Here is a 23,238-nt window from a genome sequence, read left to right as displayed (position 1 = left end):
ATAAATCACACACAGTGCAAAGGTGGTGTTGTGAGGCTACAATGCCTCGTCTTTAATGGAGTGTTTTAAAGACCAGTACACTGAGGTTTGAACCTCAAAGCCCTACCGAAGGCTAAGAAGCAGTTATTGCACTTTCTGACACAATATTCTTCATTTTTACCTTCAACAGACCGTTTTCTGAAACAAATTGTCTTTTCATAATAATAAATCTATATTATGAGGTACAACCAATATACATTACATAATATGGCTATGTGTTGCATTCATGCAAAGTCATTTATGGCTTTTACTGTATGTATATACTCTTCATTGCAGACGTGCAAAGCTACCGTTGTGCATATTGCATTCACTTGGATTAAAGCTTGTTTGTTTTCTGTCTATATTGTAAAACTGTCACTGTTTTGAGCTTAGAGGTTTCATAACTAAGTCATCAATAATTTTTCTGATTATGAAGTACAGGCCAGACTAACATGAAGCTTTTGCAACAGGCTGTGGCTGTTTCATTTGTGTGTTTATACAAGGCATCTAGAACAGGTAGAAGTGCAAGAGTGCATCAACAAAATTAAGGCCATGCCGAGACAAAAAGCCTCCTGTGTTTGAATAAAAAAACTGAAAAAAATGCTTCACCCACAACATGACGATTGATACATTAATTACTCACTGCCTGTTACCCATAGATAGTGACGTTTGTGAAGTGCTATTTTGAAGCCTTGAGTTCCGCATTTCAGACATCACCATCTTCGTTTTTTTGGTCCACAAGTGACCATGTTTGGACTAGGGGATGGAGGAGCGAGGGAACAGTCTGATTGAGATGTAGAGAACACTATGGCAGACAGCCTGTCACTCAAAGTGTACAAAGTGTAGCATTACCAAAATGTAAAAAGGTGAGTTTACAGTCATGAAGGGGAAAGTCCTGTGACGTTGTCATTAAAGTTGAAATTAACTAAAGACCAAAGTTTTTGTGCCAGGCTGTAAACATGTTCATTTCTGCTTTAAAGTTGGGACATTTTAACATCGGGGTCTATGGTGACTGAGTGAAGAGGACATTAGAGGGTCTGCAGTTTTTGGTACTCCATCTTGGCATCCTTTTTCAGTAATGGAGTTTGCCACTTTGTGTTACCTTGACTTTATGAAGAAAACTTTGTTTTTCTGGCATGCCTCCACAGAAAATCCAAAAACTAAGAATACTTGATGAATTGATGTATATGGGGATTGTGTTAAACAACAATTAAACTGTATCAAAACATCCATATACAAAGTCTCACACAGCTCGTGCAGTAAACTCCAAGTCTCATTGATCCAGTCGTGTGCTCAGTAGTTTTTAATCACATGCATTTTAACTGAAACCTTACCATTTAAAACACTTTTGCCTACAAGCAGCACGTGCCTATGAGCGCTGCTTGAGCAGGGTTATGGTGGGTTCACACTGAACACGTTGACAGCATTTTGCACATTGAGTTTACATACAAAGTCAATGCAAAGACGCAAACAGACGCAAATTCATGCCAGGCAGCGTGATGGATGTGGTGAATGCACCGCGATGGACGTGAAAATACATATTACGCATCTTCGCGCCATCACGCAATTTTTCAACTGGAGGGACAATTTTGCATGACGCTGTGTTGCGATAGCCTATCAGTGTTAAGATCTAGATGAGATTCTGATGATGTTACTGATATTCAGAAATGAAGGACGAACAATGTCGCTGTCTGTGGACACACTGAGCTGCACTCAGCGTCAGTTCTGTACAGAGACAGAACAAATACGGATCAGGCTCAGAGATCAGTGAGCAAAGCTTATAAAGTTACATGGTAAGTTTTGAAAATATGCCTGTACCTAGTGAAAGCTATTTTTGTTAAGTTGCTTGTTAAAAAAAATGCTCTGAATAAAAAGTTGGTCTTGCTCTTTTACTGTGGAAAGTAAACAGCGGAGGGCGTGTAATGTGCTGCCGTGACAGTCTGATAAGTTGTCTTGGTTCACTCTGCTTCAGGACACTGAGCCTGCATGTATTTCACTAACTGAAAATGCTCCAAAATACTCCAGCGGCCGTCCACAAGCGAGTAACACAACGCAAAAAATGTTGTTGCACAGCATTAAAATGCACATGCGTGCCCAAGCAAACTACTACGCTCTTTTGTTTGAGTGAAAAGCTTGTGTTTGGGAAGTACTGAGCATACAACTGGATAACTGAGTTTTCCCTGTTTACTTCAATTCATGAATAATGTTCGCCTTTCTTAGATTCTCCATTCATTGCTGAGGCACGCAAGAAAAATGTTTTCTCCCTAAATTCAAGATTAAACACACAATGAGTAATTAATATATAAATGGTCATTTTATGTGTGAAGCATTTCTTAAAATAGATGCTTGTGAGCATTATGTAAAAGTGATGAATATTATAGCTCTAACAGTAGAACTATTACATTACATAGTGTATATAAGTATGTAGTACTTGAGGTAAGAGACCAACTACACTCTCTACACTGCTTTCATGCACTGTGCTCATCTTTAAAAGACTAATGTCTGGAACGTGATACATAGTTGTCTATTTGTATTAACATGAGAGGTTGTGTTTTCTCCACCGGGGAGGTTCAGAAACAGAAACAATTCTCCTTACAGTGGAGAAATACCGGAGGCCGGCCGTATAACGGAAAAATATATTTTACATATCTGGGAACAACACTATCTTTAAAATCATGTTGTTTTTTCTTCTTTCTAGCTGTGCTGGTTTAACTTATTGCATAAAGTGGAACATTTTCTGCTTCCCTTGTTGATTGAGCTCTGCTGCAGCACAACTGCTGTAAAACCTCTGCTACAAAACTGATCCAAGACCTGTTTGTTACCACAGTTTAACCCTGACCTTACATAATTAAGGTGCTGGGATCCATCGTCCTGTTGGGGGTTTCAGTGGACTGTCAGGTCCTCTAGCCCTGGTCAGTGAGGTAGAAGCCTAACTTGGCCACAGTCATCTCTCTGCGCAGACGCATCACCTCCCAGAACATCTGCTCCGCTGGACAACGAGACAACAACAAAAGATACAACATGTCAGCTGCTTCAATAAAAACCTTGTTGGCAAATCAAGAAGCAAAAAAAACAGACTCATTCTAAGATAATTACATAATATTTCAGAAACATGTTAGAGTTAATTTACCATCGTGTCTCACCAGGCCCTGCTGGATGTAGCGGATGTAAGTAAAAAAGTTGCAAACAGCTGTGATCTAGAAAAGAAAAGTAAGGATGACATGAAGTAACAGCAGCATGTCTAATGAAGATTACTGAGATTCAGTGATAGTTACCCGTGCTCGGCTGGAAGGAGAGATGTAATAGTAGCTCCCCTTGTCACCAAGTTTAATGCGATGCCTGCAGAGGCGTGACATGCCGCTTAATGCGCATTTTCTACAAACAGAAAGATCAGCTGTCAGACGGCTTTAAGACGTGAATACACACATCAGTTTATCACAGCAAACATGACTTACATCCCATCAGGTTTAAGGACGACACTTTGAATTAAGAATTTTAGGTCCAGTGTGTAGGACTTAGGGATATACTGGCAAAAACTGAATATAATAGGTATGTTTTCTTTAACATATAATCTCCTGAAAATAAGAATCGTAGTTAGTTAACAGCCCTTCCGTGACAAGAGCGTCAGAAAAACATGGATTTCTCAAGGTAAAAGATACGGCTTTAAGGTGGGGGTGGGATTTACCAGAAGCCCCATGATACGATGTTATCATGATATTTTCAGATTATGACCCCAACGGAAAAAAAAGATAAAGTTTGCAGTCTGTTCATCTCACTGCATTCATTTTTATTGCAGAAAAACAAATCTAGTGGACTACAATATTGTCAAAGAAAAATATTGCAGTACTAGGCTATATTGTATCAATTTTCCCCCACCCCTAGTTTCCATCACCAGGTTTGTTTGAGGAAGAGACTTCTGGAGAAGTTTCAGCTGATTGTATTCTTCAATCCTCACTGCTAGATGCCAATAAATCCCCCTAAATCCTGCACACTTTCATAAGTGACAACAGATTCCAGGTGCAAATACATTTTAATAGAGAGACAGCAAAAAACATAAACAGTGCACAAACAGAGAGAGTTAGTCACTGGAAGAGAAAAAGGTAGGTTAACATCAATCCAAACACATGCAGAACTCATTCATTTACAGATTTGTTTTCAGATGTCTGTAAAGGCAGACTTCATTTCATGCCACAGTACTTTGTGTTAGTGAAAAGCTGAACAGGTGATTGTTCCAGAAAGGACTTACGTCTCTATTGCTGCCCTAAAGCCACTGGGGAAAAAAAGATTTTAAATCAGACAGTGATTAAAAATGTGCCCCTTGATTAAATCCCTCTTAGTTGTGCTGTGAGACAAAAAAACCCCACTAATCATCAGAGGAGAATACAAAACCAAAGAGGAGTGGAATTTCAGTGATGTCTTGGCCATTGTTTAGCAGTGAATGGTGAAAGAGAGGACAGGATGTTAGTTAATACGTAGACGTGATAACTCACTTTGGGCCACCACACTCGATAGCCGAGGCTTTAACCATTGGTAACGCTGACATGGCCACAGGCTCGATAGTCAAAGAGTTGTTTTCCACTGCGCTCTGCACCAGCTGCGACAGCTGTGGAGAACAGCAATCGATAACATCATTCAAACACAGAAATATGACAAAGGCAGCTGTGTTAATGTGAAGAAGTAGAGAGAGTCTGACCTCAGATCTTGTGAAGGAGAGGCAGGGCCCGATGTCTTCTCTGTAGATGCGACTCAAGAAGGCGGAGGAGCGCTCTACACTCGGATTCTCCTTCCACATCAAAAACTCTGCATACAGAACGGAGTCCATCTGCCAAAAAAACAGCATTTTATCTCTCTCTTTTGTTATGATGAACAGTTTTTATTGCTTTTTCTAATCACAACAAATACATACATACACTATTGGTCTTGGTTGCAAACCTTAACAATACGCCATCTTAAGCACTGAACACAAATTAAAATTCTAATAATAATGAAAAATAAATAAATAACCCAAAAAAATCCAAAACATACTCTTAAGTCCATAAAGTGCAAATCTAATATATATATTTGTCCATACATGTAGCAGTGCAATAAAGAAACAATATAAAAGATAAATCTCCCCATAAAATAAAGTCCCTATCATGAGCCTCCAAAAATATTTGCCCCTTTTTCTTGAGTATAATTCTAATCTTCCCAACTACTTATAGGACATCTTTTCAAATCCTGCTCCAAAAGCCATTTCCATCACACTCATTTATTTAACTGTCTGTTCAATGCATCAACTACATGCAGTGACACCCCTCCACCCTAAATAACCCTTTTAAATAACAAAAGCGTTCAAGTGACAAGATAAAATCACATTTTCAAAATAGAGACAGGTGAACTTCCTAAAGCTGGGCTCTGACTACAGGAGATTTTAGATCTAAAACCTGATTTTGAAATCGAGTGGCATCAAACACATAAGGAGAAACTTCACCGTTTTTCTTCTCTCTGATCTACATACATACTCTTCAAGACAAAAAAACAAAACAACTAAATTGAGGAGGGACAGAGAACGTGACTTTAAAAAGACATAAATGCAAGAACAAGTGTCCTCAGATAGTTGCAGCTCTGGGTGAACTCAGGCTGAAAGACAGAGAGTGAGGCGTAAGGATACAATGCATTCACCTGGCTACCCGCACCTCCCTAAATCTTCAAAGTGAAGCTTCTGTACCTGCTGCACCCTCTAAGCTGCTTCAAGAGCACCAGCATCATACTTTCACAGTCAAGTGTTATGACAGACTCTTTCCCAAAACAGTCGGAGACTAATAACATTGTGGAGCTTCAAATCAACCATAAATGTGATGCACTAATTAATGCTTTAAAAAGGAATAACGATTTTTTAAAAAATCAGCATCAAGTCTTACAGCCACTTTGAAAAGAGACGCAACACATTTAGTTTGTCTTTCTGGACAATTACAGACTGATGATTTTCAGACTGAAAATATCTTTCAACCAAGAGATGCGGTGCATTATTGTCATTTTCTTCTGTGGGGCAGGAATAACGTGCTCATTGTCCCATAAAAACAATTACAGAAAGCAGATCCAACTGCCAGCAGCTACTAATGAGGCCTGTTTGAAGGGATGCTGTTACCTGTCTGCTGTCAGTGCCCAGCCCCTCCCCCCGCTCCTGCCAGTAACGGTCAAAGGACGCACTGACAGACTGGCCAGGAACCAGGCAGAGTATCAGAGAGAGGAGAGCAGGAACAGCAGGCTGAGAGAGGTGGAGACACCAGAGACAGAGAGGAAGAACAAGTGGGGAAGAAGTTAGTACTGAGAGAAAAGAAAAAGCAAATGAGTGACTGGAAACAGGAAGGAAGAAACTGAGAAATGCACCAAGGAGAAGAGCGGTACATGTACACACTTCATTCAGGTTACCTCTCGGTCCTCTTTGGTCGCAGGCTGAATGGAAACCGAGGAGGGCTCTGGTTTTCCAGGTGGGGATGGAAAGCCACCGCTGGCACTCTTGTTGCGGACGTGGCCCCCGACATGTTTGTGCGCTCCCCTGGTTCCTGAAGTCTGCAGCTGTGGATGCAGCTGGCGGTTTGGTGAAGAAGGTGTTGATGTCAACACCAGCGTCTTGAGCGCCGTCACCTCTGCCTGCAGAACATCAATCTGGGAGCCAGACACAGAAAAAGCACAGAGACAAAAATTGTGAAAGTGACAGAAGTCTGATGATGGTAGGAAAATCTGACATCAAATGGGCCTAAAAGAAAAACTTAGAACAGCAGCTGCCATTTTTAAGACAAATCAGTTCAATACAAAAAAAGTTCAGCAGCTATGAAGGACTTTTTTTGGGGTCAGAGGTTTGTGAACATCACTCAGGTCATGTAACGCCAGATTGATTTTCAAACTGCGGTAAAAAAAACAGAGAAAAAACTTCACACACCTTTCCCTGAGCCTCCTTCAGCTGTTTCTCCGCTGCTGCTTGTTTGACGTTCGCTTCATGCACCATCTTGTGAGCTTCCTTTTGTGATGAAGATCGAAACATTAACACAAGGTCTGATGATGATCCTTACGTGATTTTAAAAAAGAAAATCTGAAATCTCTGAAATCAAAATGTTCTTGATAATCCACTAATGGTGAATGGAAAATCTTAAAAAAAAAACCAGTAATAAATGATTTTTGGACATTTGGACAGCAAAACAAGCTGGAAACAAAACATCTAGAATATCACAACAACACACAACAAGCTTTTGTTCATTCATCACTGAATACATGTAGGTACAAGAGTACTGAATATCACAATTTTTGGGAATTTCTATAACATACTATACTATTACATTTTTATAAAATTACTGATGACAGTTTTCTATGACATTTTTACTAACTTTTTTTTTAAGATTATTTTTTGGGGTTTTATTGCCTTTAATGGACAGGACAGTTTAAGAGTGAAAGGGGGAGAGAGCGAGGGGATGACATGCAGCACAGAGTCGAGGCTGGAATCGTCGCTGCAGCGGTGGATACAACCTCTGTATATGGGGCGCCACTCTATCCACTGAGCCACCAGGCACCCCTTTACTACCGCTTAATGTCAAATTATACCATGATGTTTTTGATGCCATAAAATGACATTTTTCATGGCATTCTATACTATGATAATTGTATTTAATGCCAGACTATACTATGACATTTCTTATGGAATTCTATACTGTAGCATTTTTATGCCTTCTTTTGCACATACTATACAATAAAAATGAATGTCCTAATTATATATTTCATAGTCTAATAGATACAAACAAATTACATAGAACAAACATTCACTGGTTCCAGATTCCCAAAGTGAGGATTTGATGACATCTCAACTTAACATCATTGTAAATTGAAAATATCTGGGTTTTAAGGTTAAGACACACCAAACCAATATCAAAGAACATAGGCCGACTATTGCATCGCCTCACATTGCCTGTGTCTCAGCCAACAATGCACATGAGTACACCACAAAGACTACAGCCACGTCCATCTTGCACATCAGTTCTACGCCTATGTGAGAGGAAATACAGCTTCAGATCAGCTGGCTGCAGTAGTCTGTATTCTAACTGAAAGCCCAACAGGATAGATTCAAGACTCTTATTAGCCAGTTAGCACATAAACAACACAGCCAGATGTGTTAAAAAAACAAATGAAATTCACCCTGCGCCAGCAAACAATGACACAAACACTTATGAACCATTTCTGATGAAGAGCTAAATGGCTGGAAATTATCTTTCCTGATAAAACAAGTTTGTTTTGATCTCATGCCCTCTTTAATTTAACCCTTTGTTTGCTTTCCTTGTCTCTGTCCTCTTCTCATGCACTGAGCTGAACTGCCCATCAGAGCGATTTCATTCATTGATTGACCGCCATCTCCAACGTCAATTCAACATAATGAATCGGCCAAAAGAAAGCCTGTCAGTGACCGACTAGTGCTAACAGTGCAGGACACCCCATCCCCAAAACTAGTGCACTCACCAACAGTCTGACTTCGACAAATGGCCCGACCATCAGCTTGGTGTGTCAGGGCCCTTTCACTGTTAGACAAAACTAGACATCTAGGAACCCACGATGACTACTTTTTACTATTTTCTGATGTTTGACATATATACATTAGTTAGGACCAGAAAAACAAGTATGAGCTTCATGACGCCAAAACTCGCCGTAGAGCGGATGGGGTGCACAAATTCTCTGTGAGTTCATCACTCAAGCAACCTCTTTCACATTACAGTCATTTGACCTGATTTTATCCACTGATAATATCATAAAATGCTGATATGTGCAAACTGTTCTAACTGAAGGGGTTTATTCTAGTGAACTCTCATACCAAATTATGTTGTTTCTCTATAGTGGAAAGCTCCAATATTACACATCACATAACTTCCCCCATCAAGGGGGCCTACCTGTCAAAATGACGGTCAGCAGAGAGCAATGATTACAGCTTACCTCAAACAGACTGGCAGTGAGCTCCTCCAGCTCCTGCTCCAGCTGATTCCTGACCTGCGACAGACGCTCACACTCTTTGTCCTTTAGTTTCAGTTCCTAAAGTGTTAATGAAAAAAAGATCACAACCACATTCAACAGGGAAGGACATTTGCATTGTCAGCTTTTTTTCAGGTCACACAATGCTTTGTGTGCGTTAGCATAAAGTAGGTTACAACACCCTCTTTGCAGCATCCAGCTGTTCCCTGAGGATCTCCGAGCCCTTTTCTCGAATTTCTTTTTCTCGGATCTCCAGCGAGGAGCTACGAAGCCGGGAGAGGTCGCCATGGTCCTTGCCCGAGGTGGGCCCGTCTTGGCCTCCTCCCTCCACTCTGGAGTTTGGCTCTGGATCCAGATCTACCAACCTTCACAAGCAAAAATATAATCAGTATTGTTAGTGAGAGGACACAGAGATTTCATGTTCACTTCTGAAACTGGGTTGTTATAAAGACAGTTTAGCCTACGATAACTGTCATACCAAACATTAAATTTCATCATCATCATCATCAACAACATTTTGATGAAGGACTTAACTACCTTTTTAGCTTGGCTTTTAATTAAACTTTAACTATTTATTTATTGACATTTTTATATAGTATAATTTGTGCTGTTATCCTTTCATTTACCTTTTATCTACTATTAGTATTTTATTTATTTATTTAATTAATTATTGTTAACATCGTATTTATTTATTTGTATCTTTTTATCTATAGGTTTATATTTATTTATTTGTATCTTTTTATCTATAGATTTATATTTATTTATTTGTATCTTTTTATCTATAGGTTTATCGTGCATTTGCAACTATTATTTAGTTCTTTAATTAGTTACAAAGTCTTACTTTTTTTTACCTATGTGCTTATGAAAAGTGCTATACAAATAAAGTCTGATTGATTGATTTATTGATTGATTGATATGGACGGAATAATGATAATGATCATACAACATCCAGTACATTCAGCTGTTCATTTAGGTACACCTAGCTAAAATGTATCAATCCTACCAATATTAAGATTATATCCAGTTTTTGAGAGGCTGCAGTTTTGTGTTCCACAAGTGGTCCTAATATTTCATCTAACCCATTTATAGCCAATGTTTTAAAAAAAAAAACTGATATCTGCCATAAGATAATATCGGCAAGTGCATCAGCCAACATAATTAATTGATCATAGTATTCATTGCAGGGCCGTTGAGACTGTATGAGAGTCAGAATAATGTTTATTGCCATGTAGGTTTTTACTTACAAGGAATTCGCCTTGATATTTGATGCCACTGCAACTAACGATTATTTTGCTGTTGTTAATCTGTTGATTATTGTCTCAATTACTTCATGAGTTGTCTGGTTTATAGAATGTCAGAAAATGTCATGAAAATAAAATAAAATTAAAAAATCAAAGACAAAAAAAACTAATCAGTGTTTGAGTCCAAGATTATGTCTTCAAATACCAAAGATAATCAGTTTACTGCCACAGAGGAGCAAAGACACCAGAAAATATCTACATTTAACAGGCTGAAATCAGAGAATTGGAACTTTTTTCTTTGAAAATAACTCAAACTGATTGATAATCAAATTGGCTGACCATTAACTTAATAGTTGAAAACCTATCAATTGATCATTGCAGTTCTGATGTTTGATACATACAATAAACATATCAAGAAGGAATAGAAATAAAGGCAACGTACTGCAAACATCAAAAACATAAGTAGTGAATAGAAAAATTGCAATATGAACAACAATACTACAAAAATACTATAACAAATATGTACTATGTAATACAACTGCAGAATGTGCAAAGAATATTGCTCAGGACTTTTGCAAAAGTTTATTACAAGTTTGCATTAGTTTTAGCTGGCTCTGCCTAATAAACTGTCAACTGAGTGTAAATTATTTACTATAAATCTAGAATTAGGATGCAAAATATGTTAAATACAATATTTTAAATGTTTAAAACATTACGCTATACCAAACAACATTTAAAACTTGGCCTCTCAAAACCTGAATCGTAATCTCAAACTAATATTAATGTTGGTAGGGCCTGTTAGTCTATTTGGGTGTCTTTAAATACACAAATGAATGTTTATCAGTATTTTTTTTAAGGATCATATTTGTTTTACCAATTTAACCCAGTCCCACATGAGAGTGATGACTTGTGGCTTGATGCTCATCATTAGGATCACTTGATAGTTATTAATTTGTGAATGAATAATCGAAAGGGTTTGATTTGTAAAGGACAGGGTACAATATTCACCGTAAATGTGGCAATGAAATGTTTCTTTAACCAGAGTTATTTTAAAATCTTATTAACAGTTACTACTATAAAGTCCATTAAAATGCTTCCCACCTCAAGTTTCAAACCATATATGCTTATCATTAGTTTAGACAGCAGAACTGTGTCTGACAACATCAAAATAACCACTTTCACAGCTCTAATGATGAATCATTAATCACCAAGTTTCACTGAGCTAAAACTTTGGTGAGTGAAATCACCAGAGTTAATTAACTACTGACCTCCGAGGGACCCCGGACCACATGTTTCAACCCCCTGCTACTGCATTAGCATCCCAGCATTCAATGAAAACTAAACGTGTCATTTTCATACAGAGTACACGCTCAAAGCTTGCGTTACACACCAACATTACCAGCACTTTCAGCAAGCTAACTGTTAGCTTACACCTACAACTTCTTAATACGGAGGTTTCCCCTCAGTGTCCGCCCTTACCCTGTCAGCGTCCAGGACAGCAGATATAATCCTCCACCCTGTCTGTGTATCCGTCAACTCTTCCCCTCCAGTGCCCTTCAGTTTTTGATAAATGAGTAGATGTTGTAGTGAGCTAACGTTAGCTGGTTTCAGTTAAACTAATCTCAGCCGTTTTAAATCAGCGCAGGAATGCGGACGCTGACGTGGGCAGCCGACAACAACAGCAGCGCCTGACGGGAATAAAACTGCGACTTAAAAGTGTAACGCCGACTTTAGTAACACTTTTCCAGTCATGCCTTTCACTGTTTTCTCCTCATCTCCGAGTCGTTTAACCCTGGCGACAAAACAGAGAGTCCGTGCCCTGTTTCTGACTCTTTCTCCTCAGCGGTCACATGACAGCGCATCTACTCCCCACGCCCTGACCGACAAACCCGGAGCGGAGCCAGCAGAGCACACCGCCACGTTCAGCCTCTCATCCACCATCTGCTGCCACACCAACACCTCACATACGTTTAGTCATCCGTGGATGTCTCTCACGGTTTCCTCTACAGAAAACGTTTGGTTTCATCCGAGCCCAAACACCAGTATCATTAGTGAAATCAGTCTCAATGTGGAGTTTCATGGCCTGATTGTCCTGCTGAGGAGGCCCAGGGCAAAAATGAGGTGCTGGACCCCAATTAAAGGAACAGTCAGCATGCTTACATGCACAGATTAGTCGATTAGTTAATTTGGCCATTTTATTTTGGCCGTGTTTTGCTGCAGCCCCTTCCACAGCAGTACAATATTTGTTACACCTACCCAAACCCTCTAAGGGACTGTACTTTATTCATCAGTGGAGGGGGGTGACTGGGGTGTGACTTTATTTATTTTAAAGAAATACAAATTACTACCTTTTAAAGTTGTATATCCTTCCCCTAAGCCAAAATAAAAAACATACATCTCCCCCCAGTGCCTTTTAAAATGCCTTACCTGTTTTGCACAACCTCTTCCTCATAAATAATGAACAGTCCCTATCCCTAACCACCGAGGGAGGCTGGCATGGCTAAGAGGAGAATGCGCAGAATGCCGAGGCCAGTTCAGGTCCGACTGATGTGCATACATGAAAGATTAGCTCAGTTTGCAACCAAATTATCTAGGTATGTTAGTGACTTCAGCAAATTCAATTTAGTACATTGTCAGTCAGACTAAGATGTTTACATGTATTTTAAAAGTCCAGTTTTAGTCAGACTAACATAATAATTCAACTTTTTCTAACATCATGGAAATGCAATAAGTGAGTAAGATTAAGGAAGATTTAGGGACATGTCAAACAAGGTTTTTTTAAGCTCTGGAGAGGGACTTGTGTTTTTACTTTTGGCTTAGAGGAGAGACATAAAAGTTTAGGGCTGTATTTTATAGTTATATTCCTACAGATTTTTATAGAATGCATGCCTTCCAATTAGGCTTGTTTTCTTTAAAAATCACCAAAATTACACCTTTTATCATAGCCAGACACTGTAAAAACAAAAAATTATCATTGAATTTTCAAATTTTGGATAGCCCTTGGACACATCATGTGCACGGACTGCTTCTTTCAGAAAAAAACATAACAAAATCAAAATTTTGAACAATAACATTTAATGAAAATCTCTTAATTCTACATCTCATTTAAATCTTAACAAAAATAAACTGTTTGCACTTGCCAACCAGCACGCATGACGAAAGCGGAAAACTTTTTTCAACTCCAGCACTTCATCTTAAATTTTTAACTTTCAGACATCAAATGGTACATTTTACAAATGCAATAATTAATTTATGGCAGAGGGAGGGCCATGCATTTTCCCAGAATAAATTGTCTAAACAAACTAGAGCTAGAAAGACAAACTGGTTGATATTAGCTTATCCCAGTTATACATATGTCTAATCTGAATGTACTTTTAAAAAACCTAAAGTATTGTGTTAATTATGTATATTTAGAAATATTCTGATCAGAGTTTTCAAACTTAGTATTGGTCTCATTAATCCAGTACAAGTCATGCTCTACGTGTTTCAGTGATAATTCACAGTAAGCCAGCTGACTTCTAAACACATAAATGAAGTTTGCAACACGCAGGTGACTGAGGGGCTTAAGACCGTGTCTGTGTAATCGCAACGCCCCTGATTTGATCTCCTTGAGTTCGGCTGGGCACTTTTCTTGCACATGATCCTTCATCTCTCTCTATTTCCTCATTTCCTGTCAGCTCTCTACTGTACCCTCTAATAAAGGCAAATAATAAAATCAAAACAAATCCTGATCTGGCCCTGCAGTAAGCCCACAGACTGAAAGCATGCCTGAATGGGTGCTCTGTCTGGGAACATGCTGCATGGATTCTGTTTGCTGCATTTGTCTTCTGGCTGGACTTAACATGCAAAACAACCCTTAGATATCACGCATTGCTGGATAGACTAAAACTAGTGACTAAATATAGATGTCTGTTTGTTAGTTTGCATATGTAGTCATTTGACTTGACCACCTGACTGCTATTTTAATGTGATGGTCACACGCATCAACCGAAGGGATCAATCTTCATGACAGGTAAAAGTTGAGTTTGATGTAGTGTCTTATTAAACTACATGAGGTGGTTGGTGATAGTGGTTCCAAAAGGTTGAAGAGAGAAGCATTTGAACCCTTTTATACTATATACCGCCACATCAACGGCCTGATTAGAAGTTAAATGATCTAACACTGCACTTTGGAAAACACTCAAAAAGACCTTTTTTACTCTATGTATTTATACTTTATGTTCTGTTTTATATGTATTGTTTTTCTTTTCATGTGTATATAAGTCTTAATGTACACACACACATACATATACTTATGTATTAACATATGTTACTCGTATGGTATTTAGTAATTTTTATTTATTTATGTTTATTGTTTGTTTGATTCATTTATTTATTTTGTTTTCTTAGCCTTTTACTGCTGTCTAGGGAGATTGAATATAAAATATAAAATGGGGTCAGAGATATTTTTCAGCAATTTCAAATTTACAATAAAACTGTAACTACTGCCATTATTTATCTTTATTTATCTTTATATATAAGATATTTTTTATTCTGATTTAACACTGGTTGACACACCTGTTCTAGTAATGTTTCATTTGAAAAAGAAATATTATCAACACATGAGCTATGTTATGAGTAAGATACATAAAATGATATGATGACAATAACAAATAAAATTTTTTTTTTTTAAAAAATCAGCCAATCATGTTCAGCTCACAGAGGTGAGATCAAACTCATCTTTTCTGATACTCACCGTCCAACAACACAGCCTTCCTCCTTAGTTTCCCTGCTGCACTTGTGTCTGGCAGCCGGCTGTCCCAGGACATCAGATGTGCCAAAAAACACTGTAGAGGAATATACTGCTATTCCAGATCTCCCTGCTTTGAGGACTTCATATCCAGGGCTGGATGATTTGGAAGACGGTGGAGAGGAGGAAATCTGGACGCTGTGAATTCCCTCAAAAGCATCCATGTCTCTCAGATGTCTCCACTGAAGTTACATGCAGTTTGTTAAATGCCTTTATTTTAGGGTCATGATGTCTGTGGGTGTCAAGTTCCTAAAATGCAGAAAAGAAAGTTACTAACTAAAAATGAAACAGTTTCTCCTGAACAAACGTCACAATCAAAGCTTTGCAGCAGTCATTGGACGAGCCGTGACCTCTACAGTGTTTGAATAACTTACACACGTCTTCCCTGCAGAGCCCGAGGAGCTCAGACTCTTTCATTTGCAGGTTGTCACGCTGAAGGAATGTGTCCCTTTGTGAAATATCCAGTGTAAATAAAACTTCAGCGTCAGTTAAGAATGCTCACTCATATGTGAAACTCTAGAGATTTAATCCAGGATCATAAAAGGACAGAAAAATACACTGAATATACTCACCAAAGTGTTCAAAACTGATCCTCAGTTGTTGTCAGAGCATTAAAAAAACAGTCAGAACAGCTGAAATTGCACTTCAATAATCTGAAGATTGAACTCTGTCTGCACTTCGCCCCACTGTAGGTCTCCTGGTTAGACAGGAAGGGTTAATCACTAACACCTTCTGGCCAGTTGGAGCCCAGCTGTACACATTTCTTCCAGCAGAGGGAGGAGGACACACAGGTTCACCTGATCCATGAGTCAACACTGAATGATGCTTCAAACAGAAAACAATCTTCCCTCTCTGTGTCTGAAATCAAGAATGAGAGAATGTTAAAAGCTGTGTGTTTAGCAAAAAGCAGACAAAATACCTGTTTGTTTAAAGCAAATGGTTTCAGAGTCATATTTCCAAAATCTGAACTTCTCGGTGCCCATGCCTTTAACCAACCTATTTGTGGCAGTGTGTGCTCTCTGCAGTCCTCAGATTTGGTCAGATTATCAGGACCCGGCCTCACAATGCAGCTTTGTTGCTGGAACAGATTAACACATCAAGTGACCGGAGGTGTAAGAGTCCCTTGCTCACTTTTTCTTTCCTGCTTCCCTTTCTCCAACACCATTCCAACGGACGCTGCCGCCACACATTTCGGGCCGCAGCGAGTACAATGGCCAGACATTTTCATACTGTGTGGTAAGTAAAAACAACTTCACAGCTTTGTGTTTGAGTCAGTAAAATGCACGTTTTGGGGCCTTCACATATTGTATCCGTCTGTTGTAGCCCCTGGAGCATATTTTTCGGATTTAGTAGTGTATTTTAGATCTATGAAATGAGGGAAAATATCATTTTAAATGATTTTTGAAGTGTGAAGGATATGGCTAAAATATTAAAATATACATTACAGAACAAGTGGTAACCATTTTGTTTTTACTTTGTTTTAGATTTGTGACCACATAAGGCCTTATGAGATCCAGGTGGATTGTTGAGCTCAGACGGAGCACAGAGAACAACGCCACACTGGTTTTCTTCATGTCACACCACAGTCAGCCAGCAAGTTGGCCAGCAAGCAGCAGCAACAATGACAGTAACATACTCTCGCAGGGTTGCTGATGCAGGTCTGGGGACCTTCTTTCACCTGCTTCTGCGATGGAAGGGCAGCATCTATAAACTGCTCTACAGAGAGCTCATCATCTTCACTCTTCTCTACTACTTCTTCAGCATTGTTTATAGGTACTGTCTTATAGAAAACAATGTGAGCTCCAATAGTACATTTTTTGGCCTTCAGTCTGCAGATGAAGTGACTATATGCTGACACAGATGGCATTTTTGAGGCCAATACTGATATACTATACTATATATATTACTATACCAATAATTTGAGTTTTAAAAAATTCAGATAACAATCTATGTTCTATATTATCTTTAAAACAAAACTGCCTTTCTTTGGCATTTCTGTTACAATTTCTTGCTATGTATCGGCCGACATACTGATTAGGGGTCGACAAATTATCGGCCTGGCCGATTTTGGCATTTTGCCAATTATCTGTATCTGCGTTTTATTTTTATAATTGCCAATAAAATTAATTAATCGAATGGTGCAAAGAAAGTGTCAGCATGGGAGGAACTCTTAATTTGTAAAACCTCAGAGAGCTTTTTTTAATTTATTCATATTTTTAATTTAAATTTTCACTTGACTTTATAAACAAAAAAAGTTGCCAGGAACTTGCTGTATATGATGTTGAACATTTCAGGTTTGATGAAACATTTTCTAAAGGCATTTAAACAAAGTTTTTTGTTGGAGTTTGTTATATTCCAAATTCTAAATATTGACAGAAATATTTTTATTTTTTTGTAAGTGCTATATTGGTTCCAAATATTGATTACCTCACTAATAATTGGTATCAGCCCAGAAAAACCAACATTGGTCGACCCCTAATACTGATATATCTTTGATAAGGAATATCAGTGATTTCAGGCCCAGACGGATTTATCAGCTCTGGTAGTTACATTTTTTTTTTTATTTGAAATGGAAACAGGCAACTTTCAAACTTTTCCCCACTTAGCATTTCCAAGTGATATTATTGCAGGTGCAGCTGTCGCAAAGACAACTATATTTTTTTCAGTTTTCCTCAGAGCCATATAATTAACACAGTTTCCTCAGTTACTTGGGTTGTTCCAACGTTCTGGTGCTACTGGTGACATTAACAGCAAAGAACTTACATTATGATACTCTTTGGTTACTGGAGATGTCTAACAATAGCTGTCCACAGTAGCTGATGCATTCCCTTCATGTTGTAAATTCAGCCTTCATTTTCCCAGGAGATGTGAGACCACAAAGTGTCACAGGGTTCACCTCCTCAGATTTTAGTTGTAATGTTGGACTCTATTGATGTTTCCTTCACCAGGTTCGTGTTAAATGATGACCAGAAGAGGCTGTTTGAGAAGCTGTCGATATACTGCGACCGCTACGCTGAACTCATCCCTGTGTCATTTGTGCTCGGTGAGTTCAGGCTGATTGTTTGACTTTTTCTGCATTTCAAATCTTATCCAGACGTGGGAGCATCACAGGAGGTTAGAATCTAATTCTTTACTTGTTCTAGGTTTCTATGTTACTTTGGTGGTGTCCCGTTGGTGGGGCCAGTTTGAGAATGTCCCTTGGCCAGACCGCTTGGCTGCATTAGTGGGTGGTCATGTTCGTGGAGCTGACGAGGCCTCCAGGCTGACCCGACGGACTCTGATGCGATACGCCAACCTCTCTGGTGTGCTCATCTACCGCTCCGTCAGCACGGCCGTCTACAAGAGGTTTCCCACCATGGAGCACGTGGTGCAGGCAGGTACGACGTGGCAATGAACCCAGCACTGTGGTTGGTGCTCACATACAGAGCAACCACATCCAAAGCTGTGGCTCTGTTTGCACTGTTTAAAAGTCCTGAAGAAACCGTGAGGTGGTCTGGCGTGGCACAGCTTCAGTGTATTTCCATCTGATGGAGATTAGTACATTAGTATATTATTACTAAATTACTACTTTCTGATGTCACGGCTGAGAACCAAACACAAATATCTCTCTTTGTGTCATCGCTTCATTTCAATGCTTTGTGCCTCTCAGGTTTGATGACGTCAGAGGAGCTGAGGCACCTGGAAGACTTGCGCTCTCCTCACAACAAGTTCTGGGTTCCCTGCATGTGGTTCGTCAGCCTGGCTCTGAGGGCTCGGACTGAGGGTCGCATCAACAACGATGTGGCACTCACAGCCATTCTCACTGTAGGTCTTCATATGCATCTGTCTGCAGGACAAAAGAGCTTTAACATTTCCACATTGGGGCAATTTTAGCTCTGAAGCAATTTCAAAAATGTTCCTGTTCTGCTTTTTTCTCTGTTTAGGAACTGAATAGTTTACGGGCAAAGTGCATGAAGCTGTACGGTTATGACTGGATCAGCCTGCCTCTTGTCTATACTCAGGTTTTGTTGCTATACTGTGCTGTAACTTGGAGGCATATGAAATAGATTTAATGGTTTTCATTAAAGAAATATTGTGTAAGATTTAGGGGGATTTAGTGGCAGCTGGTGATGAGTATTACAGATTGCAACCAGCTGAAACTTCTCCTAGTTAGAATTCCCTCAGTGTTCATTGCTCAGGAGGGTTTTACTGGGAGCCGAATTATCAGCAGAGGTCTCCTCTTTTCCAAAACAAACAGAGGCGGTAATTCAAACAAGCAAAAACACAAAATAAATCAGTTTTAGTACAGTGTTTCTCCAATGCTGTTTGGTACATTGCAGAAAGGCAGCTTGCACAGCACCTGCTAATGCTCACCTTTTTTTTGATCACTTAAGATCAAGACATTCAGGAGGTTTTTACCAGGAGTCAAATTATCCATAGAGGTTGGTTCCTCTCCAAAACAAACAGACCCTGTGATTTAATCCGGTATAAACATTGAGTAAAGCAGTTTAATGTTTTTAAAAAAATCTGTTTTTCCAACACTGCTTGTAGTGAAGGGTCTTCTAATTATGGTAGCCAACACAAAAATACCAGTGGTCCAAACAAGAGCCAGTGTTTGGTTTGTCCACTCTTGGTTACTGTAGAAACGTGGCAGTACAACATGGCAATCTCCATGGACGAGGACCTGCTTCCTATTTAGATATACACGGCTCATCTTAAGGTAATGAACACATGATGATTCCAACTTTTTCCATCTCTCACAATAAATCCCCCTAAATCCTACACACTGGAGCTTTAAGTGATAAACGATTAGATGTGAAAAAAGAAATAACATTGCCAATCATCACGTATCTGAAATAATTAACTCAGTTTGATCAAAATTAGCAATCTGATTTTGGAAAACATGATGAAATCAGCAAGCATTTGATGAGAGACTTTCTTTTCAGAGGTAGCTGTGACACACTAATCTCTTACCTAGGTGGCGACAGTGGCGGTCTACAGCTTCTTCCTGGCTTGTCTGATTGGTCGTCAGTTCTTGGATCCAACTCAGGGTTACCCTGGTCATGACCTGGACTTCTATCTGCCTGTTTTCACCCTGCTGCAGTTTTTCTTCTACGTTGGTTGGCTGAAGGTGAAGATCAAGTCATGCTGATGATGCAAAGGAAATCCTATTGATTTGTCCATTTCTGAGCTGACTTTTGGTCTTTTCTGTACATGATCTCAGGTGGCTGAGCAGCTCATAAATCCTTTTGGTGAAGATGATGACGACTTTGAAACCAACTGGCTCGTTGATCGCAATTTACAGGTTGGGACGCAATTTGCCACTTCCTGTGTTTTGGGTGTCTCTTTCTCTTGGGTGGATTGAAAGATATTGCTTCTGGGCACAATCTGGGCACAAGACCAGGGTCCATTTTCTCATAATCTGCCCGTGGTTCTGTTTGTGGTTTTTTTTGTCTCCCAGGTGTCCTTGCTGTCTGTGGATGAGATGTACGACAGCCTGCCGCTGGTTGAGAGGGATATGTACTGGAATGAGTCTGAACCTCAGCCTCCCTACACTGCTGCCAGTGCTGAACACCGCAAACCCTCCTTCATGGGCTCAGCCTTGGACATCAGGTTCAGTATTACTTATTTTTGAGCAGAGTAGACAGATTATCTGCCTGGCCGACCACTGGGGCTAATATTTGGACGATTATCTGTATTGGCATTTTATTTTAATGATTACAGATAAAATTAATGAATTAATTAAAAAGTGCAAAGACAATGTCAGCCTGGGAGGAACTTTTACTTTGTAAAACCTCACCTATTTTTATTTATTCCTTTTTTTTATCTAAATTTTTCACTTGACTTTGCTAAAGGTATTTACACAACGTTTTGTGTTGGAGTTTGTTGTATTCCAAATTCTAAATATTGACAGAAAGATTTTCAATTTTATTGTTAAATGCATATCAGTTCCAAACATCGGTTATCAGCCTCAGTAACTAATAGTGAGTATTGGCCCTGAAAAACCCATATCAGTCATCCCCTAGTTTTAAACACAGAAAAACTCTCTCTCATAACCACCATGTAACGACTTATTCAATCTAATCTAGTGTTCCTAAGGAGGAGATGGAGTTTCAGTCCAATCTGGAGCAAATCAAAGAACATGAGGAGGCAAACTACTCCACCCCGCTGCTCGGAGGGCTAGGTCGTCTCCTCGGTGTCCAGTCACCTAACTTTCCTCGTGCCTCCCGGGTCCCTCTGCTGCGCCGCCGCCCTGGAGCTCCATTAAGTCGCTTCCCACTTTACCTGCACCCAGAGGCACCATCAACTCCAAGTCAAGGCCGCCAGCATTTGAACCCCGAGCGAGATGCAGACTACGCCTTCTCCAACATGCCCTTGTACGAGAGACCTGGTTTCTACAGCTGCCCACAAACACCCATCCACTGTGTGCCCCCTGCGGTGCCCCGCCCTCGACCCACCCGGCGAACTCAGAACGAGTGGGACCGCAGCTGCAGCTCACTCGCTCCGCCAATGGTGGGCTCACAGCTGCTGCCTCCAGACACCCCCAACCACGTCCCCCCACCGCCGTGCTCTGCTTTTCCCTGGCTCAGTGAGGGTAGTGAGGTGCCCAGTGCCCCTACCTTCTCCTTCCCCGACCCTCCACCTGAACTCTGCCCAATATCTAAACTCAGACCTGGACAAGGCCTGCTGTCCCGCCGACCTCTACCTCCCCGCCTCACCCTAGACACCCTCCCCTCAGCTGACAGTCAGCCGGGACCCCCAAGTGCTCGGGCAGCAGGAAGTGGAGGAGAAAGGGTGTTCTCGTTCACTTCTCCCTCTCGCTCAGCGGCAGCAAATCCCAGTAATCCCAACAGCAGCTCTAGCAGCATTAATGCAACAAGCACCAACAGCGCTGGCACAACAGGAAGTCTCTGCAATGGTACAAGTCATGCTAATTTTAGTAACCATGGGAACTTCAGCACCAACATTAGGGCGAGCAACGGGGGCAACAACGGCGGGCTAAGCAATAACATGAATACAGTCTCCACTCCAGCATCATCGCAGCAAGAAACCAATCAGCAAAACTCACCCAATGATTCAGGAATCTCATTGGCCGAAGGAGACCTGCTGGGTGTTCTGGTGGACGGTGGGGTGAACAAGGCGACAGGAGGGAGGGAGCAGGACTGAGAAAACAAGGTGTGACAGTTTTGTTTGTTTGTTTTTTTATCACATGTGGCATTCAAAATATTTCGCACAAACAGGCACTGACCTCTGTTACATCTGAACTGTGTTACAATCATCTGGAGCCCAACACACAGCGGAGAAGTATTTGTCGCAAACACTGAGTTAATCTCTACTTTCTGTTAAGCTCTTATTGAACAATTAACCTACTTGTAACAAAAAAAAGCACCTAATGAGATTTAACCGTCAACATGTGAAGGAAAATTAAAAAACACTTTCCAGTTTCCTCTGGAACTCAACAGGAAGCCAAAATGAAGAAACTGGACTTTTTAGCATTGTTTCCATCAGTGTTCTCTTTAATAAATATTTAGTATCACGTGTTAAGTTTCTTGTTTTTTCAATAAAAAAAATAAAAATGGACATCAGTTATTACTATGTTATTATACAAGGAAGCTGTCTGTGAACTTAAATTTATAACTACAAAACTCAAATTATAGAGAGCAACTGCAGAGAATTGACCTGTCTCCTTTAAAATCGTTGTGGAAACATTTCATTGATTTCACCTGATTATCCACATCAGTGCATTCAAAAACCTCTAAAGGAAGTGCAATCAGCTTAGACTCACCTTATGCAATTATCCCAACAATATGAGCAATGCAACTTGAAGCTGATGCATTTAAAAAGAAAACACTCAGTAAGAGTATGGAGGTTTAAGTGTGTTGCTGCTTTTGTCATTAAATTGTGTATTTATCTTTTTACTAACCAGTCAATCAATTCATGTCACTTGGTTGATCCCATAAAGTTTTATTTCATGTACAAATGAATTAAATGCTGCTTCTCTTTCAAGTTATGCAGAACTAACAGAAGTTCAACGCAGAGAATCAGCAGCAGTGGCCACGAACAGATACTAAAATGATGGCCAGCCAAAAATGTTCAGATTTGAGGACTCTTGTTCCTTTAAAAATCCTAAATAACACAATCTTTGCAGGAACAATATAGTGTGCAAAAATCATATGAGAATATCAGAATGACGTATTATTAGATTTAAGCCTTGGAAAAAAA

At 39.8% G+C, this 23,238-nt stretch overlaps 2 protein-coding genes across 2 annotated transcripts; one reads left to right on the top strand and one right to left on the bottom strand.

The window, feature by feature from the left end:
• Window positions 1-23: 23 nt before the first annotated feature.
• Window positions 24-15,200, bottom strand: rab3il1 (RAB3A interacting protein (rabin3)-like 1). Its single transcript, XM_042496008.1, has 11 exons — window positions 14,983-15,200; window positions 9,188-9,371; window positions 8,971-9,066; window positions 6,941-7,018; window positions 6,430-6,666; window positions 4,712-4,840; window positions 4,509-4,621; window positions 4,265-4,288; window positions 3,294-3,393; window positions 3,149-3,215; window positions 24-3,007 (listed from the first exon to the last, which is right to left on the bottom strand). Exons 1-11 carry the CDS (start codon window positions 15,198-15,200, stop codon window positions 2,922-2,924), a joined length of 1,332 nt encoding a protein of 443 aa, XP_042351942.1. The 3' UTR covers window positions 24-2,921.
• A 1,457-nt stretch (window positions 15,201-16,657) lies between these two features.
• On the top strand, window positions 16,658-22,295 carry best1 (bestrophin 1). Its single transcript, XM_042496751.1, has 9 exons — window positions 16,658-16,809; window positions 17,985-18,079; window positions 18,180-18,413; window positions 18,686-18,840; window positions 18,960-19,037; window positions 19,994-20,146; window positions 20,240-20,320; window positions 20,477-20,628; window positions 21,105-22,295. The coding sequence occupies exons 1-9, from the start codon at window positions 16,658-16,660 to the stop codon at window positions 22,180-22,182; spliced, it is 2,178 nt and encodes a 725-aa protein (XP_042352685.1). The 3' UTR covers window positions 22,183-22,295.
• Window positions 22,296-23,238: the final 943 nt, after the last annotated feature.

This window comes from Plectropomus leopardus, chromosome 11 (genome assembly GCF_008729295.1).
Source record: "Plectropomus leopardus isolate mb chromosome 11, YSFRI_Pleo_2.0, whole genome shotgun sequence".
NCBI classification, from domain to species: domain Eukaryota; kingdom Metazoa; phylum Chordata; class Actinopteri; order Perciformes; family Serranidae; genus Plectropomus; species Plectropomus leopardus.
Note: the sequence above shows the minus strand (reverse complement) of the source record. Positions and strands in the feature narration are given on the sequence as shown.